At 39.3% G+C, this 23,803-nt stretch overlaps 1 protein-coding gene across 12 annotated transcripts; it reads left to right on the top strand.

The window, feature by feature from the left end:
- The first annotated feature begins 1,332 nt into the window (after positions 1-1,332).
- On the top strand, positions 1,333-19,777 carry ZFP30 (ZFP30 zinc finger protein). 12 transcript variants are annotated; one of them, XM_032325654.1, is made up of 8 exons: positions 1,333-2,152; positions 2,331-2,402; positions 6,606-6,709; positions 6,981-7,041; positions 9,655-9,739; positions 11,372-11,498; positions 12,445-12,543; positions 16,885-19,777. In XM_032325654.1, the coding sequence occupies exons 5-8, from the start codon at positions 9,731-9,733 to the stop codon at positions 18,237-18,239; spliced, it is 1,590 nt and encodes a 529-aa protein (XP_032181545.1). In that variant the 5' UTR covers positions 1,333-2,152; positions 2,331-2,402; positions 6,606-6,709; positions 6,981-7,041; positions 9,655-9,730; the 3' UTR covers positions 18,240-19,777. The 12 variants fall into 12 exon arrangements, with proteins under 12 accessions (XP_032181545.1, XP_032181549.1, XP_032181546.1 ...); XM_032325658.1 differs by lacking the exon at positions 6,606-6,709 and having other exon boundaries at positions 1,333-1,784; positions 2,331-2,395; XM_032325655.1 differs by lacking the exon at positions 6,606-6,709 and having other exon boundaries at positions 1,333-1,784.
- Positions 19,778-23,803: the final 4,026 nt, after the last annotated feature.

The raw sequence follows: 23,803 nt of genomic DNA, 5'->3' as shown, positions 1-23,803 counted from the left end.
CACAATAGGGCTACAGGAGAGAAAATTTTTTTACCTCTACCCATTTGGGGTTTTCAGCTGGGGCTCTGTAACAAAAAAGACAGATAACCGGAGACAAATAATTTATTAACATGTATGCACATGTCATATGGGAGAAAACAAGAGTAACTCAAAAGTGGTGGCTTCACATTCAACAAATAATAAGTTTCTAGAGAAATGATAGGATAAATTAAAGCAGTTTTAGGCTTCCAAGGATGGCAATCTGTGAAAGCAATTAATGAAGTATTGCTTATTTGCAGATTCCTTTGGTGCCATCTATGGGATAAGAGACTAGAGTTGTTTCCAATAAGGGTGAATGTATACCCTGTGTTTAGACAGAAGTGGGGGAAGGGAAGAGAGTGCTTTTCCTGACTTTCATGCTTATAAATTGCCTCTAATTCAAAATAATTCTTATGTCAAAAAGGTATATATGGAGGTGACAGTCCCTGGTTTCCTTCCTTCACAGAACATCCACTTTCAATGATACACACACTTTGAGGCACTTCACAATTATAAAAGAAACAGGCCCACAAATGGAATCACTTACCCACAGAGAGCAAGCCAAGATTAACAATTTTAAAATAATTAGCAACTGCAGTTTTAACTACTCCCAGATATGTGACCTTTGAACAGTCCATTTGAAACTTCCCGATTAGCACTAGAAAGGGAATCTGAAAAATAAGACTCCTGTCTCTTCCCTTCCCTCAAAAAGATGACCTGGCGTGAAACAACCCTTTCTTTTATTCTGCTAATAATTTCCTTGCCCCACCATCCTGCCTCTAAAATTTTCCATTCTGTAAAACTCCTGGGAATATCTATTTATTAGTAGGGATACTGCCCAACTCACGAATAGTTAAATAAAGCCAATTAGATCTTCTGATTCACTCCACTGACTTTCACTTTTATTATTATTTTTTTAATGCCACAAACCACAGAGACTTCAGACAAACCTGGCATCACTGTCAAGCATAATCACGCACAGTATTCTCTGTGGTGCCTTCCCAGTCCTTCCTGGTGCATTGAAAGACTGGCACATATGCGGGGAAACAGCTCCAAGCAGGAAAAAACAAACCCGGTCTTCGATCACACACTCAGGCACTAGAGACACCACGCCAGTAGCCCAGCAAACAACACATGAACCATGAGCAGAGCACTGGTTATCGCTCAGGGTCATCCCTTCAAGCCTAAATAAAGATCTGGAGAGGCCCCAAGCCAGGCGCAGGCTCCAATGGTTGTTGCTCCAAGAGTCTCCCCAACTTCAGTAAAGGTCAGGGTTCGCCCCACCCCCAACCTACTCCCGCGCCTGCGTACTCTGGACAGAAACGACAACTCCCCGAAGCCTCAGCGCTCGGTGCTCGAGGGCGGCGTTCGCGGCACAAACGGGGGGACCGAGCCTAGAGCCAAAAGTAGAAAACTAGAATACACAGTGATTTTGGACTACATTTCCAAAAAGGGAGCAGGCTCGGATTATCCTCGGTAGCACCGGTCACTCACAGGGTCACCTTTGAAGGCTTGAGAAACCCTGGCCCTGCCGGAACTCTACTTCTCCACTTGGAAAGCTGACGGTCAGGCCCCATTCTTCCCGGCCAGCCCTTCCTGAAGAACCGAGACACTTGTCCCCGCCCCTTGCGCGCCTGCGCACTCGTGCCGCGATAGGCTATCTGGAAGCTTGGAGATTTGAAGGCTGGGTGGTCGTCAGAGCCGTTCGCGGCGGGGTCGCGCGGAGCCCGGCTTTGCTGTGGCCGCTGCTTTTCGGAAAGAAACGAGTACGGGAAGGGCCGGATTCTGCGGACCGGACTTGGGGGTGGGTCCTGGGGCCTCGGACTACTGGGCGATTCCTCCAGAGTGAGGAGACCCGGACCGGGTGGATATAAACTCGTGCGGCAGTGACGGGGCCGGGCCGGGTTTGTGGGCGCGGCCTATTCTGCAAAGCGAGAATTGCGGTCCTACGCTCCTCGGGGTCCTACGCTCCTCGCTTTTCTCCTCAACCACCTAGGCCCGGCGGTAGAGGGCAGTCGGAGGTGGAGCCCCAGAATAAAGGTCCCCTGAAAACGCTGGAGCTAGATTCAGGGCTGACCTCTGAGGTCCGGAGTATCCGCTGGACAGAAGACAACGCGGTGGGCCGTCCCACGGGGTGAGCCCTGGCGATGTCCGAACTACCGCGTTCGCAGAGCCGCGAACCTGGACACGGAACCTCTCGTTTCCGTTTGTGCATAACTCTGGTGGTTAGGGAGGGTCGCAGGGCACGGAGGGTGGTTTCTAACCGATCAAGAAAAGCCTGGGGTGTTAATGAACACTGTCTGCTTCCCCAGCCCTGCCAGTCTCCGGAGAAGGCCTTTGAAGTGAAAGGAATCGCCTCGGCGCCTCGGCAAGCCAGGTTCTGTGTGAGTTTGTGCTGCTCTTTGTTTCCGTGAAATGCATTTGATTTTCAGAACACTGGGCTTCTTGATTTTCTTCCCTTGGAATGTGCTGCTTAAGAATGGTCTATTCATCCATTTGGGCTTTAAGATTTCCCTGTGTAGATAACGGCAGGGGACCTAATTAATAGGTAACGCTCTCTAATGTCTATTTAGTGCAATTCTGCTGTTAGTTAACCGTATGCTATATATTCAGTTGCTTTGTGAGCACTTTTTCTTAAGGATTCTGATTGTGGAAATACCGCTTTGGGAAGTCAGTGTGTTCGTGCTTTGTTTTCGACTGTGGTTTCTTAAGGAGTAGTTGAGGGTTTGTTTAGATACCTTCAGTGATTCCAGATTAGGGGTGGGGATTTTTTTTCCAAAGGACTCCGTGATTGTAAATTTTTACTACCAGGCAGATGTGGTTGGAGGTTTGGTTGCATGGGTTTGTTTTGCTTATTTTTCACAAATACAAAATGGTATATATTTAAGGTGTACAACATGCTTCAGTATATGCATACATTGTGGAATGGAATGTTTACCACAGTCAGACTAATTAATTAAGGTCCATCACCTCAGAGCTACTTTTGTGTGTGGTGAGAAAACTTAAGATCTACTCTCCTAGCAAATTTTAGATGTATTATACAGTAACTGTGCTGTACTTTTGGTCTTCAGAACTTACTCATCTTATGACTGAAAGTTTGTAGCATGAATTTGTTTGGGCTGTGTTTTCAGTAGACTCAGGTATATAAGGTGTTTAAGAATTTTGAACCTAGGGGCACCTGGGTGGCTCAGTGGGGTAAGCCTCTGCCTTCTGCTGGGATCACGGTCTCAGGGTTCTGGGATGGAGCCAGCAGGGAGCCTGCTTTCCCCTCTCCCTCTGCCTGCTTGTGATCTCTCTCTCTATCTCTGTCAAATAAATAAATAAAATCTTAAAAAAATATTTTTTGAACCTAGATTAAAGGAATTTGAATCCTGCTTGCTACTTAAATCTGAGTGAGTCTAAGCAATATTTTTAGTCCCAGTTTCTTCATCTGTAAATCCAGAATTACAATAATATATACCTCACAGGGCGGTTTTAAAGATTGCCTAAATTAATATCTCTTAACGCTCTTAGAGGAGTACCAGGCACATGAGAAGAGTGCTTAACTAATATTAGCTGTTGGGTTTTTTTTTTTTTTTAAACGATTTTATTTATTTATCAGGGAGAGAGAGTGAGCACAGGCAGACAGAATGGCAGGCAGAGGCAGAGGGAGAAGCAGGTTCCCCGCAGAGCAAGGAGCCCGATGTGGGACTCAATCCCAGGACGCTGGGATCATGACCTGAGCCGAAGGCAGCTGCTTTAACCCACTGAGCCACCCAGGTGTCCCTTAGCTGTTGGTTTTAAATGATGATTCTTAGTCATTCCATATCAGCTTTCTGTATTCTCAAGAGTAATGAAAATGTGGGGCGCCTGGGTGGCTCAGTGGGTTAAAGCCTCTGCCTTCGGCTCAGCTCATGATCCCAGAGTCCTGGGATCTAGCCCCACATCCCCACATAGGGCTCTCTGCTCAGCGGGGAGCCTGCCCACCCCCCACCCCCACCCCACCTCTCTCTCTGCCTGCCTCTCTAGCCTACTTGTGATCTCTGTCTGTCAAATAAATAAAATCTTAGGAAAAAAAAAAAAGAGTAACAAAAATGTGAGATTAATTAGGATGGATGCTTGCAAGCAGGAAAATGAATCAGACACTGGAATGGACCAAAACAGGGATTCTTTTCCTAAAAAAAGATTTTATTTATTAGAGGGAGAGAGAGAGAATGTGCAGGAGTGGTGGGGGTGGTGCAGAGGGAGCCGCTCCAGTGAACTTGGAGCCATGGGGAGAGTGGGGCCAAAGGGGAAAGCTCCATCCCAGGACCCTGAGACCATGACCTGAGCTGAAATCAGACACTTAATCCACTAAGCCATCCAGGTGCTCCGCAAAAGAGAGATTCTTAATGTGAAGTCTTTGGACTCTGTTTATAGGTTTTCAGGATGACAAAAATCTAAGATTATGTACAGGATTGTTACATATATTTGTCAGCAGGTAATTTGGTGGGGAGGAAATCTATCATTTCATAATATCATCAAAGTTATATAAGACCCAACAAGATTGATTCTTACTACTATAGAATAAAAATCTGGTATAACTAGGAATGGCTTTTGGGATAACCTTTTATAAAAGTAGTATCCAGCAATATGGAAATGATTAAGTAACTCACACTCCATCCCTGTGGTAGAATGTTATGCAATACTAAAAATTACATTTATTAGTAATTTAGTTAATCATCAGGAAAATATTTATGTATAAATATAATATTGAAAAGGATCTTTATGAATAAAAATATTTGAGAAATTGTTAAGTTATATATGTATCATAAACACAATTTATAAGATACATTGCAGGGATTTATTTATTTATTTGTTTGTTTTTAAGATTGTACTTATTTATTTGACAGACAGAGATCACAAGTAGGCAGAGAGGCAGGCAGAGAGAGGGAGTGGGGGAAGCAGGCTCCCTGCTGAGCACAGAGCGGGATGCGGGGCTGGATCCCAGGACCTTGAGATCATGATCCAAGCTGAAGGCAGAGGCTTAACCCACTGAGCCACCCAGGCGCCCACATTGCAGGGATTTAATAACTGGTGTATTGACTGGAGCCTGGGAAGGTTAAGCTCAAGTTATTGAGCAGCTGCTGTGAAATAAGCATTTGTTTTTCTCTCTCATAATCACTTTGGAAAAGCATTGTGATCCTTCACAGAAGGATCTCAGGTATTGATGAGAGACAGTATTCAAGAATTGGTAGGAATTTAAAAGAAAGAATTGGTAGGAATTATTCTTTCAGTCACATTGTTTTCCTTGTTGTTACCATTTATGTAGGCCTATTTAATGACAGTTTCTTAATGACTATAAGAAATAAAAAATGACTGTGAGAAATAAAAAATTCTTTTTAATGGGAATGGCTTTTTTAAAAAAATTTTTTATTTTTTTATTTGACAGATCACAAGTAGACAGAGAGGCAGGCAGAGAGAGAGAGGGAAGCAGACTCCCCGCTGAGCAGAGAGCCCATTGCAGGGCTCCATCCCAGGACTGTGAGATCACGACCTGAGCCGAAGGCAGAGGCCCAAACCACTGAGCCACCCAGGTGCCCCCCCCCCCCCCCGCCCCCGGAAATGGTGTTTTTTTTTTAAGATTTTATTTATTTGACAGACAGAGATCACAAGTAGGCTGAGAGGCAGGCAGAGAAAGAGAGGTAGAAGCAGGCTAACCGCTGAACAGAGAGCCCAATGCGGGGCTCGATCCCAGGACCCTGGAATCCTGACCTTAGCCGAAGGCAGAGGCTTTTTAACCCACTGAGACACCCAGGCGCCCCGGGGAATGCTTTTTAAAACAATATTTCTGGTGGAGTTAATGTAGGCGTGTAAAATAATAAGTAACCAAAGGACCTAAAAGGGAAGAGATTACAATTATCCATGGTCTCAACATCCAGAAATAATCACTATTAATATTTATAGCATATTTTCTCAAAATATTTCTATAAGCATGTGTTTTTGTGTATGGTTTTATTTCCAAATAATGGGGTAACCCTAATAGAAAATTTAAAAGAAATCAAGACCTCTAGTTATTAGTTTAAGAGACATTCAGTACCCTCATGGATTATCATGGGTATATGGAGAAAGGTAAAATCCCAGCATCCCCCTTCTTATTTGAGAAATCTTCCAAGTAATTATAATTCTTGTGATAGAAATAACATTTAAATTGAGAGACTTAATTATAATTTAAAGTTAATTGTAAGTGTCAGAATGGAAATAGGGAAATTTTCACCCATCTACTGAGGTCTGTTTCACATTAATGATTTAAAATAGCTAATCATATTATATATTGTTTTATAAACTGATTTTTTTTTCTTTCAGTATATCTTGAATACTTTCTATTCCTTAACAGTCTTCTAGAACTTAGTATTTAATGATAACTTTAGTATTCTATTTTATGGATGTTTTATAAATCACATAAGAAATAAGCTATTGGGCAGTAATGTTCAGACTGCCTGAGCAATTCCTTCAACAGGCTTTCTGTGTGCTATTACTTACTCAAATTTTCACTTCATGGTTAGGCAGGATCTCAAAGAGAGGAACACTACGGAATACGGCATTGCCTTTTACCAGGTGGGTTACAGGGACACTCTGAAATGTTTGGCTGAATTTCTGAAGGATTCTCACAACATGAAATAGACCAGTCTGCTTTGTTATGCCAAAAACTTCATTTGTCCTCCTGATTTGGGTGAGAGTTTGAGAAATGAATGAATGATAATTTCCTAGAAAATTAAGCTTACAAAAAACAAAATTAATTTAATTTCAGCAAAGAGTGACTAAAACTAAAAATTCAGAAGTAAAAATGTAGCATGTTAAATGTATGGAGTTAAATACCAAAAGAAATAGCTGAGAGGTAGTTTTTAGATTTAGAAGCTAGGGAAAAGGATAGCAGTGATGTAACTTTTGGGGCTTTTTGTAATATAATATTCCTTGCAGAACTATTTTAAATTTATGTCCAGGTATGTGATACAAACCGTTAGAGAACAAGATAAAGATCACCTGGGATATCATCAAGTAGAGGTAACACAATAAAATTTTATTCTAACTCCATTCCCAGATTGTTTTATGAACCTGTGTGTTCATGTATGTGTATGTATGTAGTTTTTCTGTCAAATGTACAATTATAGTATAAAATTCTTTTCTTTTCTTTTTTTTTTTAGATTTTGTTCATTTATTTGACAGAGATTATAAGCAGGCAGAGAGGCAGGCAGAGAGTGAGGGGGAAGCAGGCTCCCCACCGAGCAGAGCCAGATATGGGGCTCGATCCCAGGACCCTGGGATCATGACCTGAGCCGAAGACAGAGGATTTAACCCACTGAGCCACTCAGGCGCCCCCCAAAATTATTTTCTAACCTACCTTCTCCTGACAATTTGTAGTGATCATCTTTCCACGATATCAGATAGAATTTTACCTTCATTTTTAGTGTTTTTTTTTAATTAAAAAGTTATTTTTTAAATGTTTGTTTATTTTTTTTACTAACCTCTACACTCACCATGGGTGTTGAACTCATGACCCTGAGGTTAAGAGTCATATGCTTTCCGACTGAGCTAGTCAGGCATCCTCATTTTTAGTGGGTTTTTAGTGCCATTGTGTGAACACGATAATTTATTTAACCTGCTAAAGGATATTTAGGTTCTCTGTAGCTTTTTTTGGTCCCATTATAAACTCTTTACACATATTCTTTCTATATCGTACTATGAGTATTCATTTCCCTTCCATTTAGTAATAAGTATCATCAATTTTTCAAATCTGCCAGTCCAGTTCCTTTATTTTTTTTTTTAAAGATTTTATTTATTTATTTGACAGAGAGAGATTACAAGTAGGCAGAGAGGCAGGCAGAGAGAGAGGAAGGGAAGCAGGCCCCCTGCTGAGCAGAGAGCCCTACGAGGGACTCGATCCCAGGATCCCGAGATCATGAACCGAGCCCAAGGCAGCGGCCCAACCCACTGAGCCACCCAGGCGCCCGTCTAGTTCCTTTAATATGCATTTCCTTAGTTACTAGTGAGGTGTTTTTTTTTTTTAAGATTTTATTTATTTATTTGACAGAGAGCTATCACAAGTAGGCAGAGAAAGAAGGGAAAGCAGACTCCCCACTGAGAAGAGAGCCTGATATGGGGCTCAATCCCAGGACCCTGGGATCATGACCTGTGCCAAAGGCAGAGACTTAACCCATTGAGACACCCAGGTACCCCACTAGCTAGTTTTAACTAATAAGTTGTTTCTACTTTCTAGAGAATTAGTCATGCTTAGGTTTCACAAATTCACTTTTCCCAGCCTGGGTACCAAGAGAGATGGGTTGATAAATGAGATTCTATAGGCAGTATTGATGATTCTGAACAGGCAAATGGTGACTGGTGAGCTCTGAGGGTTTGGGAATGGTAGTTCACCCTTCCCCCAGGGAGGGATTCCAGTGTGCAAGTATAGTTTTGTCATGATAAATTCTGCTAGCATGGGCTATATACAAGTAGTTCTCAAATTGTGTCAGTAGGACCAGTAACATCAGTATCACTTGGAAACTTTTTTTTTTTTTTTTAAATTTCTTTCCACATGAATGCATTGACTTTAAATTTTTTTTTTAATTTTTACTTGTTTATTTATTTATTTATTTATTTTAAATAAACATATAATATATTTTTATCCCCAGGGGTACAGGTCTGTGAATCACTTGGGAATTTTTTAGAACCGCAAATTCTCAAGCCCGACCCTACACCTCTACTGAATGCCAAACTCTAAGAGTGAGGCCCTGCAAACTGAGTTTTAATAAGCCCTCCAGGTGATTCTGATGTACACAAAGTTTAATCATCAAACTTTGTTGCCCATTATGATGACCTATCAGAAATTTTATAAAATCTGAGGGAGATTTAAAAATCCTGATTCCCAGGTCACACTCTATACTAATGAAATAAAAATGTTTGGGAGCTAGGAGCCAGGCATCAGTATATTTTAAAGATCTGCAGGCAGTTCCAGTGTCTAGCAAAGTTTGGGAAACTCTTGTCCAGAGTATTTTTTTCTAAAGATTTTATTTATTTATTTGACAGAGATCACAAGTAGGCAGAGAGGCAGGCAGAGGGGGGTGGGAAGCAGGCTCCCCACTGAGCAGAGAGTCCGATGCCGGACTTGATGCCCGGACCCTGAGATCATGACCCAAGCTGAAGGCAGAGGCTCAACCCACTGAGCCACCCAGGTGCCCCCAGAGTATTTTCTCTTTCTACATTTAGGGAGGCCAACCACATTCCTGAGTCTTGGAAAGATGTCTGGTTCAGATGATGTAACAACCACTTCTCAGCTGGGAAGGTGGGAATGGAGGGAGATGGATCTGCTCAGGACAGGCCTGGGCAGCCCGTGCTCAGTTCCAGATCAGCCTCCCTAGGGTAGGGGACTAATTAGAAACCCTCCTGCTAAAGTGTCTGGACATGATCTTCCAGGGCAAGTCTCTACTCTCTGTATGTCCTTGTGCAACTGATTTTCCTGTGGTTTTGAGGAGGACATGTATTTTTCTAAACTACCTCTTATCTCTCATTGTCTGTGTGTTGGAGCAGGGAGGAGTGTAGGAAGGGAGAAATAGTGTGACGTTTTAAAATTGGAGAGTTCTGAGGCAATTGTAGTCTTACGGCTTCACCTTCTTCCCCCAGCTCTAGCTTCTGTGGACTCTGCTTCTCTAGTAAATGGCCTTTGAGGAAAACTGACCAATTCTTGGAATCTAAAATCATGGCTCATGTAAGTTGGTGTTTCTGTTTGAAGCACTGTAATGTTTTTCAGGTTATGTGAAAATTCTCATTAACTATCCAGAAAGTTCCTAACAGCCCTGTCCAATAGCTTTTCCTCAGTCTTTCCCATTCTAGTAAGGGATGGAACCAGGCAGCCAGGCCCCTCCCATGTGCTTCACTCTTTTCCACCCATGTCCATGTGTCTGTTGACCAAATAATTCAGTGTATTGACTGTGTTCAGTCTTTGTCTAGAGCAGAGATAAGGTAGAAGTGAAGTCCCTAGAGGGAGTTGTTTGATCTTAGACTCTTAGTAGTGGAGAACACTAGAGTAGCATTGTCCAAAAGAATTATAATGTGAGTGACCTGTATAATTTAAAATTTTCTAGTGGGGGTATTTTTAAAACGTAGAATTAGTACTTTCTTAAGGGCAGTTGGCAGCATGTCAGTCTCATAAAAAGTATAGAATAATATGCGAGGCACTTATATAATCTTGAACTTTTTTGAAGTTACATTAAAAAATAACACATGCAGTTAATTTTTTTTTTTTAAAGATTTTATTTGTTTATTTGACAGACAGAGATCACAAGTAGACAGAGAGGCAGGCAGAGACAGAGAGAGGGAAGCAGACTCCCTGCTGAGCAGAGAGCCTAATGAGGGGCTCAATCCCAGGACCCTGAGATCATGACCTGAGCCGAAGGCAGCGGCTTAACCCACTGAGCCACCCAGGCGCCCCATGCAGTTAATTTTAATGTTTTATTTAACTCAATATAGCCAAAATTTATATATATACGGCACCAAAATATTACCATTTCAAAAGTGTTTTATGTTTGTTTTTCTTTCTAAAGTTTTTTATATCTGGTATGTATTTTTGAATTATACCATATCTAAATTTGGACTAGCCACAATTTAAGTGTTCGATAATAACATGTATAAGCCAGCATATTGGACATTGCAGCTTCAGAGATTTTGTGTAACCTAAATTCTAAATATAACTTAATACCTTTAAAAGTATAGAAATACCTAAATATAATCATTCCCAAGTCTAACACAAATGGACTATTTTTTAGTAAATTAAAAACATTCAGTAAAGTATTTGTTATAACAAAGAAAAATGCTATAGTGATGAAGTCAGGTCTGGAAGAAATTCTGTAATTTCACACAGACTGTACTTTTTAAAAATAGAGATTTAATGGTTCATTTGGAGGAAAAGAAATCCATCTGTTTTTTCCCCTCTAATCCTTTAAGGAAGAGAGGTTAGAATAAAGCATACATTTATTGAGAATTTTTTTAGGCCCACTTAGGCCCAATGCAAGCAGTGTTCTTATGAACGCTATTTCAGTTATTTGTGAAATTCTGATGAACTTTGTGAACATACCTAGAAATAAGTAAAATTAGGTATCCGATGGTATATATATGAAGTATTTTCTTTAGCAGTGGTTGGCAGACTACAATTTGAGCCAGATTCGTTCCTTGGCCTGTTTTTTTCAGCCTTTGAGCTCATTATGTTTTGAAAGAATTGTTTTAAAAAAGAAGGGAAAGGGGAAGGATATGAAACAGATCATATGTGGCATGCAAAGCTTAAATATTGGCCCTTTAGAGAAATAAATAATTTTAGAAATAATACACGGGTTTGTCATTTCAGCATTTGGTGATGTTCAGAGATGTGGCCGTAGACTTTTCTCAGGAAGAGTGGGAATGCCTGAACTCATATCAGAGGAATTTGTACAGAGATGTGATACTAGAGAACTATAGCAACTTGGTGTCAGTGGGTAAGCTTATCTGTGTCATATAATTTAGAAATTCACAGGACTGAATTTCTTCCTAGAAACTAGCTGAATATCTTCTTTGTAGTTAGGAATAGGCACCTGTTGTTGTTAAGCAATTAAATAGCACTTTAGCTTCCCCCATAATCCAGTGACCTTTATGTCTTTCTGTGCCTTTTCTGTAATTACTCCTCTTTAGTGACAGCTAGATATAAATTCTCAGACACTTCACAGCAAAACCATTGTCAAAGAAATCAGGTTTCTTATTGCTCTAGATGGCCTGTTATCTGTTATTCACTTGTAATGTGAGTGGGAAGACTAGAGATTCTGGCTCCCCATATCTATTTAAAAAGCTTATACAACATATATGTTGCTGGGTTCAGTCAACAGTTTGTTAAAACTCAAATTGACACATTCAGTTTACCCCAGCAGACATAACTACCTTTTAATTGATTTGTGATTAAAAGTTTAAAATACATGAATTTTTGCATTTAATATTAGATGTATATCCTGGTAAGAAACTAATTATTTTCCTCTTAGCAAAATACCTAATAAAAGTATCTAATAAGTATGTACAGTGTTTACTATGTACTAAGTACTCATCCAGGCACTTTACATTTATAAAATCAAACCTTACAACAGTCCAATGGGTAGACATAATACCTCCTTTTAACAACTGAGAAAACTGAGGCCATAGTGACCCAGGAGGCAGAGGGAGGATTTGAAGCCAATGCTCTCAAATCAATACTTCCTCAAAAAAACTCAAAAAATCATTACTTCCTCTCAAGAAAGAGACTATATGAGTTTAAATTAAAGTAAGACAGTGTTCCTATTTCTCTGTTCTTATTGTTCTTTGTGGTCCTGAAGTAACACCAATACGAATGTTTTTCAGTCCCTGAAGGCTCGATCAAGTTAATTCTTTCTTTATTATGTACCGTTATGTTTTTTCAAGCAGGATGTTCCATTTCTAAGCCAGATGTGATCACCCTACTAGAGCAAGGGAAAGAACCCTGGATGGTTGTGAGGGATGAGAGAAGAAGAAGGAGCCTTGGTGAGTAAATGCTAATCAGGCAGAGATTCGTGGTTCTGGCATGGCACAGCCTGCTGGTTGGCAAGGAAACACACCCCATAGACGTTGATAATGAAGAGAAGACCTGAAACTTGGGAAGAAAACTTAGATCTCTGCATGAGCCCGCAAGGAAATTTCATCTATACTTCCACTTACTACTTGTTTCTTCACTCTCATATTTCCCTGTCATTTCAGTGGGGGGAACTTCATAATGGCAACCATTTTACCTGTATTTTGGATCAAATTCGTTTTTGGTTCATCTTTTGTATATATATTTCTCTGGTGCTCTCTTTTCATGAAGTTTACATTGTAGTAGGGAAGTCATACAATACACAGATAAACAAATGGATTACCAAATATCATGAAGTGATTAAGTTATGAAGAAATGTAAGTAGTGTAAGAAAATGGAGAATTGTGATGGCTTGAAAGGGGTAACTTTAGATAGGGTGGTCAGAGAAGAGGAACCAGTTATAAGAGGCTCCAGCTGATCAAAGATGGAACCACTTGATTATCTTTGCACATAACTGCAATGTAACATAACACATAAAATATGCTTAATTCCACAAATTCTTAGTGATACTAAGAGCAGATTGTTCAGCATTGGAAACTACTAGAGATTTAACTAATTCGGGAAATATAAAGGAAAAGAAGTATTTTCCTTTTCTTATAAGAAATGTACCAATAGTAGATAGAGGGATGTTTTTCTTAATAAATGAAAGATGACAGAATTAGAATATTACCATTTTGGAACCCATAATGAACAGTTGGATGTGGGCATTAAACATCAATACTGATAACATCACAGGAATGGGGATAATCAGACCTGTTTCTTCTAGTGAAAGGATACAGTATCATCTATGAAATAACTTTGCCAATAAAATTAGTCCTACATCTGATGTTTCTAAAGGCAACTGCCAATTTATGGGAAGAAGATAGAGGAACGGGACATTTGGGTGGCTCAGTTGTTAAGCAACTGCCTTTGGCTCAGGTCATGATCCTGGAGTCCTAGGATCGAGTCCCACATCGGGCTCCCTGCTTAGCAGGGAGTCTGCTTCTCCAGCTGACCTCTCTCCTCTCATGCTCTCTCTCTCTCAAATAAATAAAATCTTTAAAAAAAAAAAAAAAGAAGGTAGAGAAACATGTTCTGCTTCACCTTGGCATTATAGTCAGCAAAATTAAGCAATAGGAAATCCTATAGGGTCAAAAAATAGTTTCTTCAACAAATAAATTATAAGGGAAATTCAAAGAAAGCAGCAAAACCTTTAGATTAAAAGATGTAAAAGACCTGTCCACCAGTTGTACTCTATGGACTTTTTTGGGGGGATCCATTTACTATTTTTGAATTATTTAAAATTTTATGTTTGAGGGGCGCCTGGGTGGCTCAGTGGGTTAAGCCGCTGCCTTTGGCTCAGGTCATGATCTCAGGGTCCTGGGATCAAGTCCCGCATCGGGCTCTCTGCTCAGCAGGGAGCCTGCTTCCTCCTCTCTCTCTCTCTCTCTCTGCCTGCCTCTCTGCCTACTTGTGATTTCTCTCTGTCAAATAAATAAATAAAGTCTTTAAAAAAAAAATTTTATGTTTGAGATGATTGGAAGTGTGAACACTGTTTCTTATAATCTTAAAGAATTACTGTTCACGTTTTTAGGTTTGGATAATAGTATATGATTAGAGATAAATCCTTTAAGCAGAAAAAATTAGTATATGGGATTTCCTTCAAATAATGTGAGGAAAGTGGATTGGAGTGTGCATACAGCCCTGGATTGGGCACGGGTTGGTGGTGGTTGAGGTTGGGTCATAGATGCATGGATATTCATTATACTGTCCTACTTTTGTGTAAGTTAGAGATACTCTGTAGTATAAAAAGTTTTATTTTAAAGTTATGGGGAGATAAAATAATAAGAAAATGAGAGGTGAGAGAGCAGTGAATACAAGTATATGCAAGTCTTGGAGAAATTCTGCCCTAAAAGCACACACATGGGATATAGGAAATGTCTTTTAAGATGTGAGGTATTAGAACATATTTATATGTTGAAAGGAATGATTTCAAAGAGAAGAAAATTGATGGAGTAGAGAGGATAATTTTGTAAGGAATGACCTTCAGTAGACAGGAAGGAGTAGGAGCCAATTTATGAAGAAAACCCATGCATATGAAAAGGATATGGACACAGGTTGGTTGAATAATGTGAAGGGAAGAGTACATGTTTTTCTTTCAATTGCTTCTGATTTCATGTTGAAATAAAGAGTAGGATTATTGGCAGAATATGAGGATTATTTAGTATTTTATTGGAATTCAGTATGGATTACTCAGTATTTGGTCAGCATTGATTCTGAGTAGTACACTCCATGGTTATAGGGTTTTAATATTTACAGATTTCTTAATACATTCGCCCTGGTGTTATTGTGACTAAAACTGCCTCTGTCATAAATACATATCCCATATCCTCTTGCATCAACAAAAGAAAAAAGGTGATTAAAGACATCATTCCTTGGGAAACAAATTAATTTATAACCAGGTAATATGCTCCTCATTTTCTCTTTAATTAAAGCTGATACCCTGCAAATGGAAATAACGTTTCTTCTTTTATATTGATCTAAGAGGGGGTAGTATTTTGCTAGCACATTGTCGTTGTTTACTAAAGTTCTTGATTCAGTAGAATCCAAACTAGTGTTTGGTTTATTACTTTTTTTTTTTTAAGATTTTATTTATTTACTTGAGAGGTAGAGATCACAAGTAGGGAGAGAGGCAGGCAGAGAGAGAGAAGGAAGCAGGCTCCCTGCTGAGCAGAGAGCCCGATGTGGGGCTTGATCCCAGGACCCTGGGATCATGACCTGAGCCGAAGGCAGAGGCTTTAACCCGCTGAGCCACCCAGGCACCCCTGGTTTATTACTTTTAAATGGTTAAATATTTTACATATATCTTAAAAGTTGTAACGTTAACATTTCTTAATGTAGGCCAATCTTTTGATATTTAAGTTCAGCCTTTTGTTTCATTGTAGGTCCAGCCAGTTCTTTCTTGATTAGATCACACATACATTGTGAAGGCTATTATTTCTAGTTTCAGTTTGTTTAAAGTAGAACAAGATCCTAAAGTATTCAGCTTTGTTTTTATAGGAATGATGGTCTTAGTTGCTTGCAGGGATAAGAACTGGCATAAACAAATTTGCGAACAAAAATGGCTGACTTTTTGTTTATACAGATCATAAGATTACAGCTCAGCGTTCATGCTGTAGTATCCAAGCTGAGAATATTCAAAATGCAAAGTCTTGATTTGGCATGTCTTCTAAATGTCAGGGGCATATATGAGAGTGTCCGTTTCATTATATCCACATTGAGAATGTTCTGTTTTTTTAATGAAAAGCTTTGAGTTTTATAGAAGGAGTTGTTTTATTTTTTAAAGATTTTATTTTTAAGTAATCTCTATACCCGAAGTGAGGCTCAAACTCACAACCCCGAGATCAGGAGTCACATGTTCCACCAACTGAGCCAGCCCCGTTCTCCATAGGATGAGTTTTATAACTTGTTCTGCTTTGTGATAATAAAGAGTATAAAAAAGTAGGAAAATTTATGAATATATTTGTAAAACAAAATTGAAAAAGTGTTTCTAAGAAACAAGGAACAAATTTCTACTGGGATAGAAAGTAAAGGATATAAATTAGATGGAATCAGCATAGTCTGATTTTTAACATGGTATCTAAAGGATAAAAGGACCCCAACTATGTGGAGAATGCAAGCTGGCAAGTTCTGGGAGATTTAATAGCCAGTGAAAGCTCTAAGAAATAGAAAGATTATGACATATTCTAGGAGCTGAAAGGAGGCTAGTGGAATAGGAGTATAGGGAACAAAGGAGACAATGACAAGGTGATATGGTAAACAGAAGCCATGTTATTCATGATACGATGTTTGTACATTATTTTATTTAAAAGGAGTAATCATTTAAAAATTTAAGGGGGTGCCTGGTTGGCTCAGTCAGTTAGGTGTCTGCCTGTGGCTCAGGTCATGATCCCAGGGTCCTGGGATGGAGTCCTGCATTGGGCTCTCTGCTCAGTAGGGAGCCTGCTTCCCCCTCTCCCTGTGCACCTCTTGTGTGCATGCTCGCTTGCTCCCTCTCACTGTCTCTCAAATAAATAAATAAAATCTTCTAATAAATAAGTAAAAATTAAAGTAAAGATTCTCTAACTGCATCAAATACATGATTACGTTAGAGGTTTTTAGCTCATTTACTTCAACTGAGTTTTCTATTTTTTTTTCTATTACAAAGTTTTTATTTGCTGGTTTACTTTTTCTCGAATAAGAAAATAGCATGTATTTATCTTGTTTTCTTTCAGATTTAGAATCCAGATATGACACTAAAAAGTTATTTCAAGAAAAGGATATTTTTGAAATGAATTTATCTCCGTGGGAGATAATGGGAAGAATTAGAAGTTGTGGCCTTGAAGACTCCTTTATCAGAAAAGATTATAAATATAAAAAGTTTGAGGGACGAGAAAATCCTCAAGAAGGATATTTCAGGCAAGTGAAAAAAATGCCCACCTACAAAAAACTCACATCTCTTACTCTGTATCAGAGAATTCATAATAGAGAGAAACCCTATGAATGTGGGGACTGTGGGAAGGCCTTTAGAGTGCGCCAACAACTTACTTTCCATCAGAGAATTCACACTGGTGAAAAGCCCTATGAATGTAAAGAATGTGGAAAAGCCTTTAGACAGTGTGCCCATCTTAGTCGACATCAGAGAATTCACACTTCTGACAAACTCCTCGAATGTAAAAAATGTGGAAAGATCTTTACATGTGGTGCAGATCTTCGAGTACATCAGAGAACTCATATTGGTGAGAAGCCCTATGAATGTAAGGAATGTGGGAAGGCCTTTAGAGTGCGAGGACAACTTAATCTCCATCAAAGGATTCATACTGGTGAAAAACCCTATGAATGTAAGGAATGTGGGAAGACCTTTAGGCAGTACGCACACCTTACACGACATCAGAGACTTAATATTGCTGAGAAGTGCTATGAGTGTAAGGACTGCGGGCAGGCTTTTTTGTGTAGTACAGGCCTTCGAGTACATCACAAACTTCATACTGGTGAAAAACCCTATGAATGTAAGGAATGTGGAAAGGCCTTTAGGGTGCGGCAACAACTCACTCTCCATCAGAGAATTCACACTGGTGAGAAACCCTACGATTGTAAAGAATGTGGGAAGACCTTTAGTCGTGGCTATCATCTGACTCTCCATCAGAGAATTCATACGGGTGAGAAACCTTATGAATGTAAGGAATGTCAGAAGTTCTTTCGCCGTTACTCAGAACTTATTTCACATCAAGGTATTCATATTGGAGAGAAACCCTATGATTGTAAGGAATGTGGGAAGACCTTTAGACTGTTTTCACAACTTACTCAACATCAGAGTATTCATTTTGGTGAGAAACCTTATAAATGTAAGGAATGTGAGAAGACTTTTAGACTGCTGTCACAACTTACTCAGCATCAGAGTATTCATACTGGTGAGAAACCCTATGACTGTAAGGAGTGTGGAAAGGCCTTTAGACTTCATTCATCACTTATTCAACATCAGAGAATTCACTCTGGAGAAAAACCATACAAATGTAAGGAATGTAAAAAGGCATTTAGACAACATTCCCATCTAACTTACCATCAGCGAATTCATAATGTAACTAAGTAATTATAGGAAAGCCTTCTACTGTGAATTTTGTGTTAAAGGGCATTAGAAAATAAATTCTAGGGGAAGTTATTGAATATAGGAATCCCTTTTGCTTCATGCTTAGAACTCAGCTAAATAAGAGGTTTTATTTGAAGGAAAGGATATATTAATTTCACGAATTTGTAAAAGCCTTTCCTCAGCATTAAAAACCATGTTAAACTTCAGGAAATTTGTTCTAGAAAGAAACTCTTAAAGGAGTAACTATAGGAGAGCTTTTGATCTTATCTATTGTATCACATCTATTCTTCCCATCTATATAATATACCTGTGGAGATTGCTAGGGCACCTAACTCATCCCAAAAATGATAATTGAAAGGAAAGTCATTTAGCCTGCATTTCCTATTGAACTGTATTTTAGGGCAACTAGAAGTTGATGAGCTAAAATTCTTTATTAGAGTTTTGCAACACATAATGAAATAGTGGATCTAGGCACAATTCTCAGTAGAGGTTAAGACCAGTAGATACCCATCAATTGATTTTAATCTCATGAAAAGTAGGATAAAACACTTTGTACCCCCAATGAGTTACAATAAAGCATATGCATCTTGCCCTCAAATATTGAACCTGAATCTAAGCATCAAGATCTAACTCCCACTTTAGAGAAAATTCAGGGAACAGAAGAACATGATAGAAGAAGAAGCAATTAAACTAATCTAAAATGTGAGTAATTCTACAAGATGAATGACCTAGCTTCTCAAGCAATAAAATGGCATTGAAAAAGGGGAGGTGGAACTCTAAGATATTAAATGAGTCTGAAGAAATGCATACCAATCAAATGTAATGAATTAGATTCACGAGTTGAACAAACATGTAAAGACATTTTTATAACAATTGGGGAAATGGGAGTATGGACAGCATTAGATAATATTTAAAAATTATGTTTTTGTTAGGTGTGATAATAGCATCGTGGTTATGTAAAAATGTTAGAGGTAAGTTTATACACAAGACGATGTTAATGTCTGGAACTTTTAAAAAATGCTTATGCAAAAGAAAAATTAGAATGGATAACTTGTTTGTCAGAGTGATGGTAAGATGTGTCTTGGGTACATGGTTTTTGTTTATTTTGTTTTATTTTCTCTACTTTCATGTATTTCAACTTTCCCATAATATTATTTTAAAGATAAAATTAGCTATGGTATTATAACCCAATTGAAGTAAATGATTTTTTAAAAGTTACTACATAACAAAATTTGTGGATGTTGTCAAAGCTCTGCACATTGGTATATTAAATATGCTATATCATCTTTGGGAAATAAAAACTGAGGGTTCAGATTTTATCTAGTTTACCTGTTACTACCTCTGTTACCATGCCTGTCCCATAGTACTTCATATGTTTAAAGAATGAGTTTAAAAGCAATTACTACACCTAAATGTGGAAATTAATGGACTGGACCTTCAGTGTTTAATAAGATAGTTACCAGCAATATGTTGAGCACTCATAACTGAGCACTTGAATTGTGGCTAGTTTGAATATTAAAATGATGGTAAACTGTAAAATACACATGAGGTTTTGAATATTTAGGGTTTTTTTTTAAGATTTTATTTATTTATTTGACAGATATCACAAGTAAGCAGAGAGGCAGGCAGAAAGCCTGATGCGGGGCTCAATCCCAGGACCCTGGGATCATGACCTGAGCTGAAGGCAGAGGCTGTAACCCACTGAGCCACCCAGGCACCCCTGAAGATTTAGTTTTTTAAAAAGAATGTAATTTATTTTGTTTCTCGCAGAATTTCTCTGTTGTGATATCCAGTGGGTTACATTATTACATAATACAGAACCCAATTTTAGTATCTTTCTGCTCCTAAGTAGCATGTTTGCATCCTGAGGTCTTGGTTCTACACTGAGTCATGCTCCACCGCCCCCCCTCCCCACCCCTCTTCATGAAAGGTAGTCCGTGTTTATAGCTGAGTAGATTTCTCAGACTGTTTTTAGCCTGGAGATGTTTTGGGATCCCAAGCCCCTTTCACTTTGTATTGTTTCTGTCCCATTAAGTTCAAGCTAGTTGTTTTAACAACTGTATTTTAAATGGATTTTATTAGGCTTCACTAAGACAAAAGATCAACAGGCTCTTCTTTTTTTTTTTTTTAAAGATTTTATTTGTTTATTTGACAGACAGAGATCACCAGTAGACAGAGAGGCAGGCAGAGAGAGAGAGGGAAGCAGGCTCCCTGCTGAGCAGAGAGCTGGATACGGGACTCGATCCCAGGACCCTGGGACCATGACCTGAGCCGAAGGCAGCGGCTTAACCCACTGAGCCACCCAGGCGCCCCAGGCTCTTCTTTTTGTTGGGCTCCTATGAGGCCACTGTGGAAAAATGACTTTGACATTCTTAGAAGCCCTGCTATTTCACAGAAAGGCTAAGTTAGGTTCATCCTTATTCTGAGGCTTCATTTTTAGGACAGCACCATATTTTTATTTTTTTATTTTTTTCTCCTCTCAGTCCCAATTATAACTTTGAAAACCCTTTGTTATCTGGAAACACTGCCATGGAACCCTCTGTATTTCCTTGAAATTCTACTTGAAATATTCACCAGTTGATACAATGAGTAAAATGTGATTTTTCTCTTTTCCTGTGTTATGATGGATTATCTTCATGAATTTCCAAACATTGGCTAAGCCTTACATCGCTGGAATAAATTCCATTTGTTTGTAGTGCATACTTTGTAGTAGTACATAAATATATTGCTGGATTTACTGTGATTGCTATGATGTGCTAATATTTTGCTGAGGACTTTTTTTTTGAGGATTTTTGTATCCCTGTTCATGAGGAATACTGGTATACTGATCTGTAGTTTTCTTTTACTCAGCTGTCCCTCATTTTGCTAACATGGTAATGGTGGCCTCAAAAATGGGTTTTGAAGTATTGCCTCCTTTCAATTTCTGGAAGAGGTAGTGTAGAATCATTAATTATTATTTAAATGTTTGGTGAAACCATTGGGCTTTGAAATGGACTGAATGTGTCTGCTCAAAATTCATGTTGACATCCTAACCCCCAATGTGCTGAAAGGAAGTAGAGCCTTTTGGAGGTACTTAAGTGATGATGGTGGATCCCTCCTGATTGAGATTAGTCCCCTTATCAAAGTGATCCCAGATAGCTCTCTTACACTTTTCTGTTATGTGAGGATACAAGAAATTGGTAGTCTTTTTTTTTTTTAAGATTTTATTTATTTATTTGACAGAAAGAGATCACAAGTAGGCAGAGAGGCAGGCAGAGAGAGAGGAAGGGAAGCAGGCTCCCTGCCGAGAAGAGAGCCCGCTGCGGGGCTCGATCCCAGGACTCCAAGACCATGACCCGAACCGAAGGAAGAGGCTTAACCCGTTGAGCCACCCAGGTGCCCCCAAAATGGCAGTCTTCATTTTGGAAGAGGATTCTCACCAGAAACTGACCATACTGGCACACTGGTGTCAGACTTCCAGTCTTGAGGATTGGGAGAAATTTGTTTATAAGCCACCCAGTCTATTGTACCGCATTATAGCAGCCAAAAATCAGTAAGATGGAAATTGGTCCCTGAAGTGGGGTGTTAATGTAACAAATATATAGAAATGTGGAAGTGGCTTTGGAACTGAATAATAGGTAAGGGCTGGGAGAGTTTTTAGATGCATGCAAAAAATAAGGACATAAGTGCCAATTTTGGTGATACTCAGAAAAGAGAAAGAGCTGAAAAGAAAACTTCAATCTTAGAGAATACATTATTGACAGAATGTTGGTAGAAATACGGATGGTAAAGGCAAGGACTAATGAGGTTTTGGATGGAAGTGAGGAACATGTTACTGGAAACTGAGGAAAGGCATTTCTTTTTATGAAGTGACAAAGAACTTGGCAAAATTATGTTCTGTCTAATGTTTTGTGCGAAGTAGAACTGAGTAATGAAAATGAAGGTGTGGCTTGGTTCCTTGGCTCCCTGACTGATTAAAATGCAAGAAGAAAGAACAGATACTTGGAAAATTCTTAGCTGAATAGTTAAGTGGTGTTAAAATGCTATTAAAGTGAGGGCATTGATTGGGAAAGAATGGAATCCTTTAAGATGGCATGTGGACAAGTGGGAAGGCTCTGATGTAGCTGGGACATTGAGCTCCTGAATTCTGAGTCTTTTTACCAGTGGAAGCAGCCTCATCAGCAGATGTGACCTTTCCACTCCTAGTGACAGTGGAATCCCCACCCACAAGAGATGATCATATCGTTATTACTTAGGAAATTACAAGTTTTAGAAGCTCTGTGCCAGGAACCAGTGGCACAGTGGCATCAGTCTTTACATTCCTATCTTATGGAATTAACTATTCATTACCTGAAGGAACTGTAATGACCTCCCTTTGAGACAGTGACCATGCAAGGCAATAGAAGCCCCCACAGCCATCCCCTTTTCTTTGCAGACTAATCTCCAGACTCAAGTCCCAGCAAGCTCCTAGAAGTACAGTGTGAAGTGTGAACCATGAAGAGGAGTGCTGTAGTCCAAAAGAACTAGAGTTTCTTAACTTATCCGGACAAATCCGGGAACAAGGGTGGGAATGGATATAGTGTATGGTGTTGTTATAGTGAAAGGAACATGATTGGAAATTTGAGCAATAAAATCTGGGGAAGAGATAGGTGAATAGACCTCTGAATCAGGGCAAAATTTGAAGATACCTGTGTCTCATATAAATAAGTAGCCTCAGCAAAGGAGGATTTTAATTAGTAGATGGAATGGACTATTCTGTAGCTAACAGCTTTTTCCCCCCAGCCACCCATGTCATTGTCCAATGGGCTTGTGAACAAAGTGCTCGTGGTGGCAGGGATGGAGATTATGCATGTGATCAGCAACATGGACTTCCAGTCGCCAAGGGTGAACTGGCTGTGGTGCTGAGTGTTCAGTCTGCCAGTAACAGAGACATTGAGCTCCCCAGTATAGCACCATTCCCTGGAGTGTGCAGCCAGCTACCTGGAAGCAGGTTGATTCCATTGGACCATTAAGGAAGAGGCAGCATTTTGACCTTACTAGAATAGAAAATTACTTGGGATGTGGATCTACTTTCCCTGCATGCAAAGTTTCTCATAAAACTACCATCCGTGGACTTACAGAATGCTTTATCACTGTCATGGTATCCCTCACGGCATTACTTCTGGTCAGGGAACTCACTTCATGGCAAAATAAGTGCAGCAGTGGGTCCATGCTGATGATGGAATAAACTGATCATTTTATGTTTCCCAACAATCTGAAACAGTTGGCTTGGTAGAATGATGGGATGACACTTCAAAGATGCAATTATAGCACCAGCTGGGTGTGAAAATCTTGTACTCTGTATATGCTCTGAATCAGCATCTGATACAGGGTTGTTTCTCCAATATTCATAATTCATAGATATGCGGGTCAAGGAGTAGTGTGAGATAATAGAAAATATATATATTGGTCTTTGCTTCTGGTTCCTGGCACAGAGCTTCTAAAACTTGTAATTTCCTAAGTAATAACGATATGATCATCTCTTGTTCTAATATTTGGTCTTTCACATGGTTGCTAACACAGGGCTCTTAAACCCTTTGTGATTTCCT

Source organism: Mustela erminea, chromosome 19 (assembly GCF_009829155.1).
Source record: "Mustela erminea isolate mMusErm1 chromosome 19, mMusErm1.Pri, whole genome shotgun sequence".
Classification (NCBI taxonomy): Eukaryota; Metazoa; Chordata; class Mammalia; order Carnivora; family Mustelidae; genus Mustela; species Mustela erminea.
This window is presented reverse-complemented; position numbering and strand designations above follow the sequence as displayed.